The 15,668-nt window shown below is 42.5% G+C and overlaps 1 protein-coding gene across 1 annotated transcript in view; it reads left to right on the top strand.

The window, feature by feature from the left end:
* Nucleotides 1–4,175: 4,175 nt before the first annotated feature.
* Nucleotides 4,176–15,668, top strand: part of MAP2K5 (mitogen-activated protein kinase kinase 5) — a gene marked incomplete at both ends in the record, with an annotated part of 26,849 nt that continues 15,356 nt past the window's right edge. Inside the window, 4 exons of the mRNA XM_010075482.1 lie at nucleotides 4,176–4,215; nucleotides 9,706–9,774; nucleotides 9,871–9,952; nucleotides 13,901–13,962. Coding sequence (XP_010073784.1) covers nucleotides 4,176–4,215; nucleotides 9,706–9,774; nucleotides 9,871–9,952; nucleotides 13,901–13,962 — 253 coding nt within the window. The remainder of the gene's footprint in view (nucleotides 4,216–9,705; nucleotides 9,775–9,870; nucleotides 9,953–13,900; nucleotides 13,963–15,668) is intronic.

Consider the following 15,668-nt stretch of genomic DNA (forward strand, 5'->3'; position numbering starts at 1 on the left):
CTGTGGTTTCTTCCAGAAAGAGGTTTGAGCCAGAGCATCTTAAGCTTCCTCTCTGGTTTTCTTTGCAGTAGACCTCAGGAAGAACAAAGCAGGCAATGTGAAATTTGGCTACTGGTTTTTTTTTTCCCCTTTTTAAAACAGAGAGGAGCTGCTTCTGACGCTTTCATTTTTTAGTTTGCTTTCCTTCTAGAAGCACTTCTTACATACGGGGAGAGAGATGCCGAGGAGCTGGCAGTTGCCCCAAAGCCCTATTCTGCTTTTCCGTGATATTGATTTTTATTTTCTGGAACACAAGGGATGCGCACGCCGTACTCCGCAGTCCATCAGAAGTTTTTTCCAGCTTAGCTGGAGGGCTTTGTTGAAGCAGAGCGCACGCTTGCTCTCACACCGGCTTTCTTATTCCCCAGAATAACCCAGCTTCTGCCGCGGCGCTCCCCGAGGGACACTCGCTTTTCAGAGCAGAGGAGACAAAGTTATGCTAAAGGACTCGGCTCGCACGGGTCCCTTCAGGGCTTTGAGCGTCTGGGGGTGTGGTTGATAGTCAAGGTTAATAAAATATTTGGCATGACTGTGCCAGCCTTGCTTAGGAGCTGTTCGTTGTGATGGATGTGGGGGGCTCAGAGTGATGAACTCCAGCGGGAACGCGAAGGGAGAGATTTAAATTTCTTTTCCCCAGTGGGAACGTTCCAAACCACGCGGTGGTTGAAGCCTGCCTGAGCTTTTCTCCCGCAGCGTGCGGCAGCTTTAAGCCGACCTCTCTGCGTCACGTGCTGGTGCGTGTTCGCTGGGAGACCGTCGGCTGCGTCCTCCCTCTCGCGTTGGCCCTGCGCCGGGGCAGGGGACGCTTTCTCCCTGTCTAGCTTCCACATTCCTCTGGTTTGCCCTCTTCCTCAGAGCTCCTGCACTGCTCTCTACCACACCACAGCTCTTGCTGGAATAATTTTTTTCAGAGGAGATCTGAAAGTTGGTATTTTCTTTTCTCCATCCTCCCTGGAGTTTTCTTCCTTTTTTGCTGAAATCTGTAAAAAAATTATATAGAGAGTTATCAGCCTGAGTTATGAAAACTTAGTTTTAATTCAACAACAGTCTCTTAACTTGGTCCCTGCACCAGGTGCTGCTGGTATTAGGGGTGCACGTCTTTCCATGTATTGCTCACCGCCTCTCTCTTCATCTGGCGATTATTAACGGGTTACTCAACCAAGTGCCATGAAGTCCCTTCATGTGCAGAAGTTGGGCACCAGATGAATCACCCAATTGCTGTTTATTTTTCTACTGCTTTAATAAACACTTGGTCAATATTTTTAAATATATACTTTAAAAATTTTTTTTTGTTTTGCAGAAAGGTGTTCTTATGATGGTTATTAATCTCATGGCATCTCTGTTAGTTTGGACTGATAATAAAACATCAAGTTCATGATAGATGTAATTCTCCAACTGACTTGAATAGTATCTGGATCACGCCCTGCCTAAGAAAATATTCTTTATTTTCCCAATGTCTGTTAGGAGCTGCTTCTTTAGAAGGTGAAAAGAGCAGTCCACGCCACGGCGTTAGTCTTATAAACTCTCAAGGTAACTAAGAGGCAGAGCAGGAGGGGGCAATGCCCATCGGAACCCGCTTCCCGCAGTTGGCAAATTTGCAACAAAATATTAAATAATAACTTTTCTATTTTTTAATAGTTGACACTGGCGTCAAGTCTTCAAAATTACTTTTTGAACTTCTGATGGCAGAAGTTGGTGCTCTCTGGTGTAGGACTGTCTCTTTGATTTCTCCTGAACAATGTCTAGTCGCCTGTTCTCAGTCATCTGGTGGAGCTTTTGCAGGGGATCAAAAGCAAACCAAAACCCAACCCCAACAAAAAAGAGCAGGAGAATGAACTTGTTCTCCCAGAGCTGGTTTCTGCAAGGAACAAAATTTTGCAAACATCGTACCTTTTGTGTTTTGCCACTTTGCTTCATCTGATGACCTGGCTTTACAGCGATGAGGTTCTTGACTGACTTTTGGAGGTGACGCTGAAGCCTGTGAGTTGACCCTTGAGATGAGACTTCCCATAGAGTATGTATGTTAGTTTAATCTCTTTGTAGACATCCATAGACTTACTGATGGGTGCAATATGCACAAAAAGTACGTTTTTCTTCACGCCATGCACGTTATTCTATGGGATTTTTTTTTTTTTTTGTGCCTCCTGAAGCTGCATAAAGTTTCGAAGTCTTCAGGCTTTAGCCGTGCTGACTGGAACCGAAATGATCGATTCCAACTTACAGTTCCACGTAATATCTAACAAACCCGTTTTCCAACACTCATTGGAACGGGTAATTACTGTAGCAACTACAGGCTAATTTGAAGTGTTAGCTGTTAATTAAACCACTCCAGAGGTGTACGGTTGTCTTTTGGTGTAACCAAAGCTCCCATTCAAACTCCATTAATCACTTTACAGTTATTGTGTTGGGGAAGGTCAGGACAATGGAGATGCCGGCTCAGCCGGAGTAAACAAATTCCTTTCCTCCCAGGTAGCAGGCCGTTTGCAAAACCACTGGCCATGCCATACCCATGGGCACGGTATCTCCTTTGTGATCCAATTCTCAGCGATAATTAAATGTTAAATTGGTCCTGTCAGTGCTCTGTAAACCAAACCAGGTATCTGCCCTCTGCTGGAAATTTAACCCGAACTTCCACGGATGAATTAGCGTGCATCATAATTAAATAATCAAGTCTTCCCTTTTAATTCACTTGGAAACAGGAGATCTCTCTTATGGAAAAAAGATCGGCTTTCTTGACAAGCTAATTAAGTTGCCAAAGTGCCCGGCACAGTCCATGTTCAGCTACCAGACGTTAAGCATGCTATCTCAACCTGTTCGTTTTCTTATCATTTCTGCCGATCTGAAGCCCATCGTGTTGAGCCACCGTTGATTCATCCATACTCCCGGCAGAGTTCATTTCCTTGCGTTCATCGATTACGCGCTCAGCGACCAGCCTGGCGGAGCGGCCGCTGATTTTGCTTTTTTTTTTTCACGTGTTAACACACTGATTTTTTTGCTATGCCTTTTTGAACCGTGTTTGTTCCTAGAACCGAATGCCGCTCTGTGACGTAAATGTTTATCCATGACTTGTAAATTCAGGTGAAGCTTCCAAGCTTAATTAACAGAAATTATATGAGCACTCAGGGTTATAAATAAGATTAAACAACAGTCTCACCCTGTGCTATATGTGAGTTTGCATGCAAAAAAAAAAAAAAAAAAAAAAAAAAGCTTTTCTTCAGTAATAATTGCTAGAGGTATATAGTGGTAAAATATTGTAATTCTTTAAATTTAGTGCCACAGATATGACATTACCGTGCATGGTGTCATAAATCAGTATGAGACAATGAAACTAGTGAAGAGGAAAACCTTTAATGGTTTTGTTTTTATGCAAAATTACATCGGATTTTTAGTAGACTTTTTATTTTCACCTACCTTTTTATTTTCTTATGAGTTCGTGGTTAGGAATACACAAGTCATTGTTACATAGCCAATTAGATTTTTTTTTTACCTGAAATTAAGACATACTGCTCTTGGAATATTGTGGGAAATTATTTTTGGGTACATGTGAGAATGAACTATAATGATTTCGAACCTTATATGGACACACACACATGCTAATCTTAAATACAAATGCGGAAAGTTTGTTTCGCTGATATTTTCTGTGGGTCTGTAGGTTATGATGAAGAATCCCTCGTTACCTGTTGGACTTTAATTGACACAGCTGTGTAGCTTACTGTCCTGCCCCTGGAAATATCCGCAGGACCGGCCAACTCGCGTGATAAACCATGTTTTACATGAAAATTCTGAATAATAGATAAAAGAAATAGATAAAAACCATTTATTTCATTGAAAGCAAATGTGAAAGTGAATAAATTCATACCCACGAGTTTGCTGTTATGTGTACGAAAGTCTTCAGTGTGTAGAATTGATACAAACCGTGCGGGTGTAAGAGCCTCCTAACTGGGTTCGATGTAAGTATACTCTTCTGATTGATTGTTTTCATCAGCCTTTCTTTCGAAACGCTCTATGAAATTGGTTTAACGTACAACGTATTAGCTCCGAGTCATTTTTCTGTGAAATTAGTGTGTACATGTTGCACATATGTATAGAGGTAATTTTATGTGATCTCAAGTTATTTAATTTTTTCCCTCATGCAGGGCATTTCACGTCCCTAGTGGGAAAATCCTAGCAGTAAAGGTAAGATATTACAGTAATTTTCTTTCTTTCTTTCTCTCCATTCCTTCTTGACCTTGGTTTCCTTCCCCTCCCTCTGATTGTTGGATCTCAATTTATTTTGTTGCATTACAGCCCAGGGTAGTCCAGCCATTTAGTCATTCCAAATGAGCGCAGCCTTCCCGGAATCCGGGTTTTTGGGAATTGCCTGGCACTGTCTGTAGGTATCCCCGCGTCCTCGCGTGGGGTTGCAGGGATACGTCCCAGTGCAGTTGTGGTTTGTGCCTCCCCGCCCTGGACCCTGGCGCTACAGGAGCGGGGATGGAGAGGTCGCAGGATGTCAGCTGGTGCCAAACTGTCCCCGAGGGCATCTTCTCCGAGTGGTCTCTGCAACCTCGTTTTTAAATAAAGAGAATTGCCCTGTTTTCTTTGGGATCGTATTCTGTTTTCCTAGGAGATTTTGTGATTTTAACGAATTTGGTTATTTTAACAAAATATAAAAAATAAGGTTTTCCCCTGCGTCCAATTGTTGTTTTTTTTTAATCCAACCGATTTGTCTTTTTTTTTTTTTTTTTTTTGCTAGTATTCTTTGCGGGGAAGCTCTGTACCGTGGTGTTATGTGGTCAGGTAAATACCAGTCTTGTCTGAAAGTTCACTTAAAGCTGGGGTAAACCAATAGTGCAACTCCGACAGCAGTATGCCAACTCGCGTATGCAATTTGTTAAATTTGATTAAATTTGTCAATTAGATTATTAATACAGTTAATCTGTAAAAAATATTGAAATATTTCCTTTTTTTAATATAGCAAACTTTTTTTTTTAATTGTGTGATTTTGTTCGAAAATTAAATTATTAATACAGTTAATCTGTAAAAAAATTGAAATATTTCCTTTTTTTTAATATAGCAAACTTTTTTTTTTTAATTGTGTGATTTTGTTCGAACTCAGAGCAGTAGAGGCTTTTGGAAAACATTAATTGTTGCCTTCACACAATTCCAATTAACCGGTTGGGATCTAAAAAAGACATATATTTTAGAAATATGATTTATGGAATAATTACTTAGAAAACTGTAAAATGGGCTTTTTGTCTCATTTATTTTTTTTCTTTCTGTCTTTAATCATCAAACAGTGGTGTAACCGAGTTAAACAATGTGGGGGTAGGAGAGGAGGGCAAGAGGAGCGATGGGAGCTGGTTGCTGCAAACAGAATTGGTGTTAAATGGAATTTAAAGATGTAAAATTACACTGAGGCTTCAAGTGAAGCATTTATATTGACCAGGAAATATTTAAATATATGGGTAACTTTCAGATTGGGGCTCAGGTTGTCTCGTGGTTCCCATCAGATCTCATTTACTACCCGGAGATTCTGCCCATGTTTCAGCTTTCCTGAGGATCACATAAATCCATCCACTCCACTGATAAAAGTGCTTTTGACTTTCTAATGAATTGAAGAAAATCAAGTATTTAGCGCTGGATTTGAAATTATTTTCTACACGTGGAAAATATGGAAATTGAGATAACATCCCCATCACTTCTAATTACACGGCATACAAATCTCACTTGAAAAAGTCACAAGTTCTTTCAGGTGGTATCCATCGTTCCTAAACCTCTTGGGAGCGGTTAGAGTAAGACAGGAAAAAAAATACAGAAAAAGCACAAAAGTCCAGAAAATTTAATAATCAAACATATGTTTTATTACAACTTTCAGTATGGAACTCAAAAAACTCTTCCCCTAAATGCTGGGCTTGTGTGAGGATGCTCTTTCCCCTGGTACCCACGGATAATCTTTGGCAAGCTCTGCAGAGAACATCATCTTCTTCAAGTGGCATTGCCGCTCCGCCGCCTGCCCCGTGGGGCCGTGGGTGCCCTCGGAAGCTGCCCGGAGAGGTGGAGCAGGAGAAAAATCCCACAGGCAGGAGGGGAAATGAGTTCACCCTTTGCAAGGTTAATTGAAATCACCTCCCCGTGGCAAAAAAAAAGCCTTTTCCCCCCGCAGTTTCACCTCCGTGCTTCCCTTGGAGTCCAAGGGTTTGCTTGGTCCTGGTGGCTAATGAGCATCCTGGAGATGTGGGCGGCTGGGTTCTCCTGGAGGTACTGCTCGTGGTGGTCCTGGCCCTCGCAATTATATTTTTTTCAGAATTATTTCAGAAGAAATCTTGCATCAACACGTGGGTATTATCGTAGTTTTAAATAAGATGCAATCTGGTGTTTTGGCAAAAGGGACGTCACGGGGTGGATCAGTGAAAGCAGAGTTCTGCAATTTTTTTTGCATTTTTTTTATTATAATATACAGATTTGATAGGACAACAGAACATTCTTTTGATGAAAATACTTTTCGGCAGATAGATTATCTTGCAAAATATAGTGAACAGGAAAACAAACCAATAGTGATACCTGTGTTATAGACCTTAAGTTCTGTCTTTACATATTTTATGTAAACTTTACAACTAGAAAATGTGCGGAGGGCTTCATAGATTTTTCTATCGTAACTTTTTTTTTTCTGATTAGAGGGAAAAATCCAAATGAAAAATTGGAGCGCGCAGTGGCCCATTTGCCATTCTTTGAGTTTCTCCTGCTCTTAAGCGAGCATTTAAATGGACCATTTGATTAATCATTTGTATACTGCCTATAATACTCCCAAATTTCCTTTGAGTTGTACATACTGTAAAAGACAATTATGTCGCCACAGATTAAATAAGTGAATTAAAACAGAATAGCGGCTTAATTTGACCTGTGATTTTGCTCTCGTTCCCTTTAGTGGAATGTATGCCACTCCAGCAAATAGATGAAGTCATCCATGACAGCTTGTGATGAATTGCCGTATTTATACTGTATATTTTAATAGCCTCGCACTAATTTAAATTGAGCACAGAGTAAATTATAATTCAGTCACTTGACTGCTTGTATTTAACTTGACAACTCATCCTTATTTGTCCTGGAGGTGTAGTGGGGAGCAGAGGAAATACGCTCAGGTATTCCTGTTGTGAAAATTAACCCTTTGCTCTTGAAACATCAGCTGTGTTGAGTTCATGTACGTTACAGGCATGCTGCGTGATTCCAAGATCGCTCTGTTTTAGGCAGGAGCTTGATAAGGAGGATGCTCAGGAGTGCCTGGAGCCCCTTGCTGGATATCAGAGGGCTGCTGTGTCACTGAAATTTTTAAGATGCCCCCCTTCTCCAGTATCCTTCTCCAGCTCTCCCTGCGAGGCACTGTTTTGTCTGGTTTTGGATTCGGGACAGGCGCTGGAGGCTCTGGGCATCCTCCCCAGCCAGCCCCGGTTGCCTCGGCCCCACCTCTGGACCCATCCTCTCCATCCGCATCCTGGGGGCTCGGTGTCCCCGTGGCTGGGGACCGCTGGGCAGCAGCATCCTGCCCAGCTCCTCTGCTCCTGCGCCTTTGGGTGGTGCCTTCTGGTGCAAACGTGTTCAGCAATTCTGCTCCTGCAGGTGTGAACGGTCTGGTGGGAACTCATCGCGTGTTATTCCACGCCTGAGGAATTCCCTTCTCGATAATTCTGAGAAAATCACAGTTGTTTGTTTTGTTTGGGGTTTTTGTTTTATTTTGTTTTGTTTTCTGTAAAGTTCTTTCCAAAGGTACTATTTTGGAAAAGTTTATTTTTTAATGTTACATCTCATTTGTTCACATGTGTTGCAGCTCTGGAAGCTGCAGCCAAATCCTTATTCACAGCTTTTTCCTTGGTAGCAATGGGTTTAAGGAGCTTTTTGGGGTTGTGGTTTGGTTTTTTTTTTCTTGCTTTAACACTGTTCCAGCCCATGCTTAACACTGTCAGCTTACATCTTCTTAAAAGTTGTTTCACCCATGCAAACTCCATTTTCTGGGTAGGGTTGGAAGTTTTGTACAAGAGGAATGTGACCATGGAGGTTACAAATGCAGACTAAGGCAGTGCTATATAGATTATTTTTTTTTTCCTCCTTTTGTCCCACATTTCCACATCATGAATAACATAAGGTTCCTCCAACATTGACATCAGATGGGTCTCTCCTGCGTCCCACAAGCCATGCGTGTTGAGATGGAAGAAAACACTTCTATACGAGTGTTACACCCGTCTCTCCTAATTTATTTTGCGGCAATAGAGGCTTGCCATACCATCGCAGTACATTTCTGTCCATCCCGAACAGCTGTAACGAGGGTGGCTCTGCTGTGCCGGGTTGCCCTCGCCATTAGGATGCAGCGGCTGTGTGTAATTATCGTTAATGCAAATCAGGCGGAGACCTCGCTTCACGCCAGGTCTTGGTTGATGGGATGTCAGGGCTGTATTTGACGCTGATCACGCTAACTAGTCATCGTTCGGGTCGGTGAAGCCATCCTGGTGAACGAGGCAGAGAAATCTCTCCCTGTGAGTAGAATTTAGGAAGAGAAAAATTAATTGTAGGCTCTTGACAAGATTAAATTCTGTTAATATTCAGTGGGTAAAACTGATGCTATTCCAGCGAATTATTTTAAGTTTCTCACGCCGGAAAAATGTAAGTGAATATTGTTGGCAAATGATTATTGATCTGGACAAGTGTGTTAAACGTTTCTTGGCAGCCCTGTATTACACTTACAATTTCGTTTCGTGACAGCTTTTATAAATAACCCCGAAGCAAACTCTTGATAGAAACAGGCTATCGGTTTTTTTCTTTTAGACGGATTTGGGTGCTGTAAAATGCATGTGTTTCGAAATGGTCTCTCTGTGTTTTGTTTCATCAGCAGTGTACGCAGCCTGTAATATCTATTCTGCTAATTCTGCAAATTGACGAGATTTTTGTTTCCCTTTAGCTTAAAGTATTAAACTGCGAAATATTGTGTGACGGCAGGCTGGGCCAGGCTCAACGCGTTTGGAGCCCAGTTGGGTTTGCTCGGTGCTTTTATTTAAGTGTGCAACTCTTCAAATAATCATGGCGCAGAATTATTTGTGAAAATTGACTTTGACCACTGGTTCTGGTGGAACCAGCATCCTTAAGAGGTTCTGTCTTGAAAATCCTGAAAGCGGGTGACTCCATTCGCCGCATCCCAGCGGACAGACGTGACGGCGAGCGGCTGGTTTGAGCTTTCCGTGTTTCGTCTAATGTTTGGAATTTGTATGAAAAAGAGGCGCAAATATTAAAGAACCTGGAAGCGTAAGAGCGGTGGCAGGAGAGGCTCCTTTAGGGCACCACCGAGGTGTTTAGCACTTTGGGTGAATAAGCAGCAGCTCGGAGTTTACCCACCCCCAGATCCCCTCTCCTGCTCTTTACATTCCCCGCGAGGCTCGTGTTCAGGTTCTAACACGTCTCTTGGTTAAACTGCAAACCTTATGGCATTTCTGGGATAAAATTGGCTGGAAAACTTAGTTTACTTGTAACTGACTTTTTAAAATTTTCATTTCATTCCTTTGCTCGTCGCTCTGTTAAAATATTCTTTCCACCTATTGCTCTTTCCTTTTCTCACAGAAGGATAATTAACAGATGGGTCTTCTGGTTTTTATTTTGAATCATTCACTTTTTCTCATCATTTGTCTGTTGTTTGTATTTTAGGTCATTCCCTTAGATATAACACTGGAGCTCCAGAAGCAGATAATGTCGGAGTTAGAAATTCTTTATAAGGTATACGGATTTTTTTTTTCCCCATTTTCATTATTCTTGCTTATCATCTTCTTCCAGCAAATTTTCAAACAGGCTTTTTCCTTTCTTTTTTTCCAGTGTGACTCATCGTATATCATAGGATTTTACGGGGCTTTTTTTGTAGAAAACAGAATTTCCTTGTGCACAGAGTTCATGGATGGTGAGTTGTGCATCTCGTGTGCTTTGATTGCTCAGCTTGTAAACGGGAGAATCCTTTGAAGACGGCTTTTCAGAATGGAGCAAAATGTGGTAGTATGACTTGAAAAAGTCAATTATTAATAACTTTGCAGGTAGTTTTTAAAAAAGCAGGTCAGTATGGGGATTGTGTTAGGCTCTCCGTGGTGTGCTGTTATTTTCCCTGAGTGTAACTTCGTTTACTTTTATTGAAAATGTAAATAGAACAGAAATAAATGCTAGCTTAATTTGTGGTTTGATATTGGAGTCTTCCGTACAATCTGTCCTCGCCGACTAAACAGCTGTTCCTCACTTCTCCTGTTTTGATAGCCAAAACAGATTTTCTTTTAAAGACAACTATTAACCCAATGTCCTATGTGTTTTCAGTGGAAATCGTCTCTTAATTGCGAGACAAGGAGTTATTTTCTAACGCAGCTGTTTAGCAGTCCCGGGCTGAGTTTCCTTTTGAGCGTTACTCTCGTTCCTCCCGATGTGAAGCTTCAGCCCAACAGCATCCCCCTCCCCGCAGCCTGGTGCTGCAGTTGTTATGGAGATGGGTTGGTGCTTTGCTTTGAAACCCTGTCCTGAGCAGCATTCTTGGAGAAAAGACAAGGAAAGTATTCTGATGACAGCAATTTCTGACCCTTGCTGCCCTCGGTATCGGTTCTGAGAGCGCGTCTCCCAGCAGATGGGGTCTCAGGCGCCAGAACCCCTTTGCAGCGTTCGGCTTTCAGCATCACCTTCTTGCTACCAGCAACAGTCTGCTCTCTCCCCAGGATTTTCCTGTCAGCCAGCATTTGGTGCCCTATCGGGGTTTTTCACAAAGGTTCAGTGAAGCTGGATATAAAGGATGGATCTTGCAAACAATTTGAGGAAAGGCTTTCCGCCAGAGAAAAAAACTCCCAAAGCCAAACGTGTACCGTTAAACATTGCTGAGGAGCTTTTTTCTTTCTGATCGGCACCACGGATAAAGCCCGTTAGGGTTTGGTGCTGCATTTTGTTTTCTCCCTGTTAAAACACTCTCTTATTACTGTTATTTCTCTCTTTTTACACTGCCTCCGTCCCAGTGATCACTGTGCCTCATTTCCAAGTATGAGTATTCTCACAGATATTCTATATGTGATGAGGAAGTATTATATTTATTCACCGAAGCCCACAAGTTGAATTCTTGGCTGTTCTCATGCTTTGTGATGGAGCCACTTCCCTGTTCTGCCCTTGCAGTCGCACCCAGACTTGCCAGCCTGTGCTGAGCAGCGGTCCCATGCAGCAAGGCAGCATCTGCTCCTGCCAAAAGCACAGAGTATGCATGCTCCTACTAATTCAGAGATTTTTTTTTTTTTTTTAATGATGGACACAAATGCTTGCAGTTCTGAATTCTTGTTTGCAAATATTTCATCCTGTAGGGTATGCATCATGGTGTTGCGCAAGGATCGCGTTTCCTGACCATTCACAAATTACTTGGAATTATGCCGGAGATGACCTCTGGTCCGCCTCGTGGTGTGCGCTCCTTCTGGCAGGAGGCAACAGCAATCATTTAAAGGAAGAACAAAATGCAAATAAAGGGACCTTGCCATTTTTTTCCCCCAGACCTTTAATTTTGGTGCATAAGGTTGCAGGTGAAGATAAGAAAAAAATCCTTTCTCACCCTGCAGGTGAACAGCTTTAACCTTGGCAGTTTTTTAGCCCTTTTTGACTGTATTTCCTGAATCCATGTCCCGTGACTCTGTTTGCCCAGTGGTACCATATTACAAACCGTAGGTGTTTCCTTTCTGCATTAGCTAGATACAGCTGGATCTGCCCCTTCTGGGATCCTCATGACTTAGGGGTAGACACAGGAACAAGGTGATGTATAGAACCATCTCGGTGCTTTCCTGGCACCTGCCAGCAGGGAAAAGCCAAGTTAACTCCCAGTTTGCAAATTCCAAAACACTGATGTTCAACTGCCCTTTTATATTTCTGATAAAGATAATGTTCTAAATAACGATGGTGAAATGCACTCTTGCCTTCTACTTATGTTGTCGCCTCTTTTCCTCGAAACTGCTGAACACCCGCTAAATTCCCCTTAGAAGGTGCAGGTTATTGGACTGTACCTAGATGTCTACACATGGATACGAGAGCTGAGGTTATTTGGATTTGGAAATGGTGCCCACTGCAGAGTTTTTCCCCCATAGAAAAATGGCAGATTTCCCCAATGGTTTGCAAAAAGATACTTTCCTTCATTTTTCAAACAGCAGTACCTTTAGTGGCATCTGGAATAGCGAGACGTAGCAGTTTGGTGGATGAAAATAGGGCTTTTTTGGCCAAAAGTTAAGGATATGTTCCAAGCATTAACAGAAACCACTTGCCGTATGCTTGCCTATAAGCAGGGGTATCTGTGATGCTACATCCTCTTATTTCCATTAAATAGTACTTACATTTACTCTTAAAACTGAGATTCATTGTAATCCACAGACAATGTGAACAATATAAGTGGAAAGGTTAAACGTGATGAATGAATAGTAGCTTCAATGACCTGGAGTCAGAGCTGCATTAGTGAAGATAAACACATTCAGTATTTCTGACAGTAGGGACGATGAGGAAAACGAGGGGAAAAAACCACCAACAGCCACCGCACAACCCCGATCGTTAGAGTCAGAAGTACAATATCAATAAGAACTATTCTATTGCGTGATAAGGGCTGAAGACTGGAGTGAGGACCTTGTGACTTCTTAGGATTGCAGCGTTTCAGAATAAATGAGTTTTACTTGTAAAAACTGAACCATAAGCGAAGTGCAAGGTGTAGTTTGCTTGATTGCTGAGGATTGGTCAAGCTCTTTTCCCACTGGTGTCACCGTAAAATCTTTATGCTACACCGAGAGCAGAGTTAGATCAGTGCTGAACCCTTCTGAGAGCCCCCAGCCTTCCAGAAGACAACACGGTCTAGCAAGCTTTGCCTGTAATTTGTTTAGTGTTTTGGGGTTTGGGGGAAAAAGGTTTGCATTCTATTTGGATATTTTTAATTCTCAGTTTTAATTTTCCTTTCTCACCCAATAATTTGTTTTCCATTTTGAACAGTGGATTGATGGGGAATCTCCTTTGCAGAAGAGAAGGGAAAGAATCCTTCCCATCCCTTGGGAATGTCCATAGTGCCATTAGAGGGACGTTAGAGGCTTCTCACTTTCCCCATGAGTGTATGATGCTGGCTGGACAGGGTTATTCTAGATAGCACGCTGTGTCCCATGCTGGACTTTACTGGCAAAACTTACTTGCTTGCCCAGGAGCTCCTTCTCTTTCGTTTTCGGCCATCATGACAACCAAACGTCCACTGGTTTGATCATCAGGAACAGGTTTCCCAGAGAAGCTGTGGATGCCCCATCCCTGGAGGGGTTCAGAGCCAGGCTGGATGAGGCTTTGGGCAACCTGGGCTGGTGGGAGGTGTCCCTGCCCATGGCAGGGGGGTTGGAACTTGATGATCTTTAAGGTCCTTTCCAACCCAAACCATTCTGGGATTCTGTGTACATAAGCATTGTATCAATGCCGTGTCACAGTAGCACCAGGTTTTGGGGATAAGGGTTGGGACACTTTGGGCTTTGAAGTCCATTGTTGGTTTTTTGGGATGACTTCGTTATTCCCGAGAAGTTACTCCAAGCCTGGTGGTCTTCAGTTCTCCAATTTTGATGTTCTGGCCTGTGACTGGGAAGTTTTCTAACAGGACTTTGAGTGTTAATGGTGCAAGAAAAAATAATTAATATGGGTGAAAAGAGACCTGAGTACTGTTTCGTGTGTTTATTCAGAATTTGGTAGATTTTTAAGGTCAGTTATTTCTGACACAGTTATTGTTATATCATTGATGGTGGTTTTATTAATAACCAAGGCCTCGAAAACCCTTGGGACTTCAAATCTGGGGCAGTGTTTCATTTCGTGTGACCTAAGCACGTTTTGTTTGTCCCTGCAGGGGGTTCTTTGGATGTTTATAGAAAAATTCCGGAACACGTACTGGGAAGAATAGCAGTAGCTGTAAGTATTTTTTTCTTTTAGCCTTTCAGTTTTCGATTGTGCTTGTAACACATTTCTGACCTGAGTGCACACGTTCCCCCGTGGGACACTGGGTCATCTCCAGAACCCGTGTCCTTGTTGTGTCTGTGCCAAAGGGAGGGTCCTTCCGATCTCGGGCTCTTCCCGACCGTCCTGTGTGCACAAGGACACAGGGGTTAAGGAAGCTTTCCTTTCAAATGACCAACACATGAGGTGGTGGAGGCTCAAGAAATGTAAAAAGGATGTGATAAATTGAATGGGATAAGAAAAAATTTTAAAAAAAGATGAATTTGCTGGAGAACTGTGTGGTCATGGTTCTTCGTATCAAGCCTTGTAGGATGGAGCAGTCCTCTTGGTCCACTTTATTTAGCCTTTAAGTCCTTCTGTGCTTAAAAAGGGATTCAGAAGCCCTGTCCTAGCTTCTAAGGATCCTTAGAGCACCTGGTAGCCCATCATTGTGTCTTGGCAGGGTTCAGTGATTCCATTGCTAGAAATTCACTAGCCATGGTTGAAAACTCAAATTACAGGGGAAAAAAAAAAAAAGAAAAAAGAGGAAAAAAAAGTTGCATATATTGCCAGAGCTGAGCACAGGGTAGATGACCAATATCTTAGTGGATCTCACCAGGGAGAGAGATACTGCTAAACAATTGCGAAATAGAAGGAATACTTTGATGGCTTAAGCAGTTTAAAGCATAACAAAGTTATTCTATCATGTGCCATTTAATTAAGTGCTGGGTTTTCACATTCATTATACATCAAGCTGACAATTTAAATCCTTTAATCCAACACAGGCGGCTATTTAGTCTCTGTTCATTGTAATTCACAGCTCTACTTTCTCTTAATTTGTGTGGCCTGCCCAGGGTGATGAACATCCTTCTCTGATGCTGTTTCCTCTGAGTCCCTTCAAACCTGCTCATTAGGTAGCCTGGCAGCTTCCTATGGAATTTGAATGCTTTTCACCTTCGGTTCAAAGTAAAAGCGTTTCATCTCCTCTTCCCTATGGAGCAGCGAAGGATGAGTTGCTCACGGTGTCCTCCTATTCCTGACACTAAGTAGCATGTGTATAGCGCAATAATACTGCCATGGGCCTTCAAGCTTTGCTTTGGATGCTTATTCCTCCTCCTTTTCTTTATCTCACTTCATTTTCTGGGCTGAATACCTCCACACTTACCTTATAATGTCATTGCTTGCTTTGGTCTCTTCTCTCCCCCATCCTCCCCAGCCCACCTGCCTTGGCGTTCTGCAGATGCTCTCTCCCAGTTTTTCCCTGATCTGTAATGGTGATGCTTCAGCCTCATCTTTTATCTCTCAAGATTTTTATTTATTTTTTTTGTTCACCTGCAGGGTCACCTCTTAACAAACGTGTTAGTTAGTGAGCGTGACTTCCTGACATGGGCGCTGAGCCGATACTTAACTTCTTCTAGTTATTTTATTTGCTGCTTTAGCACCCTGTGCCCTGCCCGCAGCAGTGCAGGGGGTCGGTGAAGAGGTGAACGAAGGAGCAGCTGCCTGCAGAGGAGGAACTTGCCCCTTTTCTCCCGCTTCCCCGCAGCAGAAGCTGTGCGCTGGGGCTGGACCAGCGCTGCCAGCATCCTCCACTCTGGGGCTGATTTTTATTTTTTTTTTTCCTCAGTTGGCATCGTAACTTGTTGGACAGAGGCTGTGGAAGCCTTTGTTTCCTCTAGAAT

Source organism: Pterocles gutturalis, unplaced genomic scaffold (assembly GCF_000699245.1).
Source record: "Pterocles gutturalis isolate BGI_N339 unplaced genomic scaffold, ASM69924v1 scaffold27082, whole genome shotgun sequence".
NCBI lineage: Eukaryota > Metazoa > Chordata > Aves > Pterocliformes > Pteroclidae > Pterocles > Pterocles gutturalis.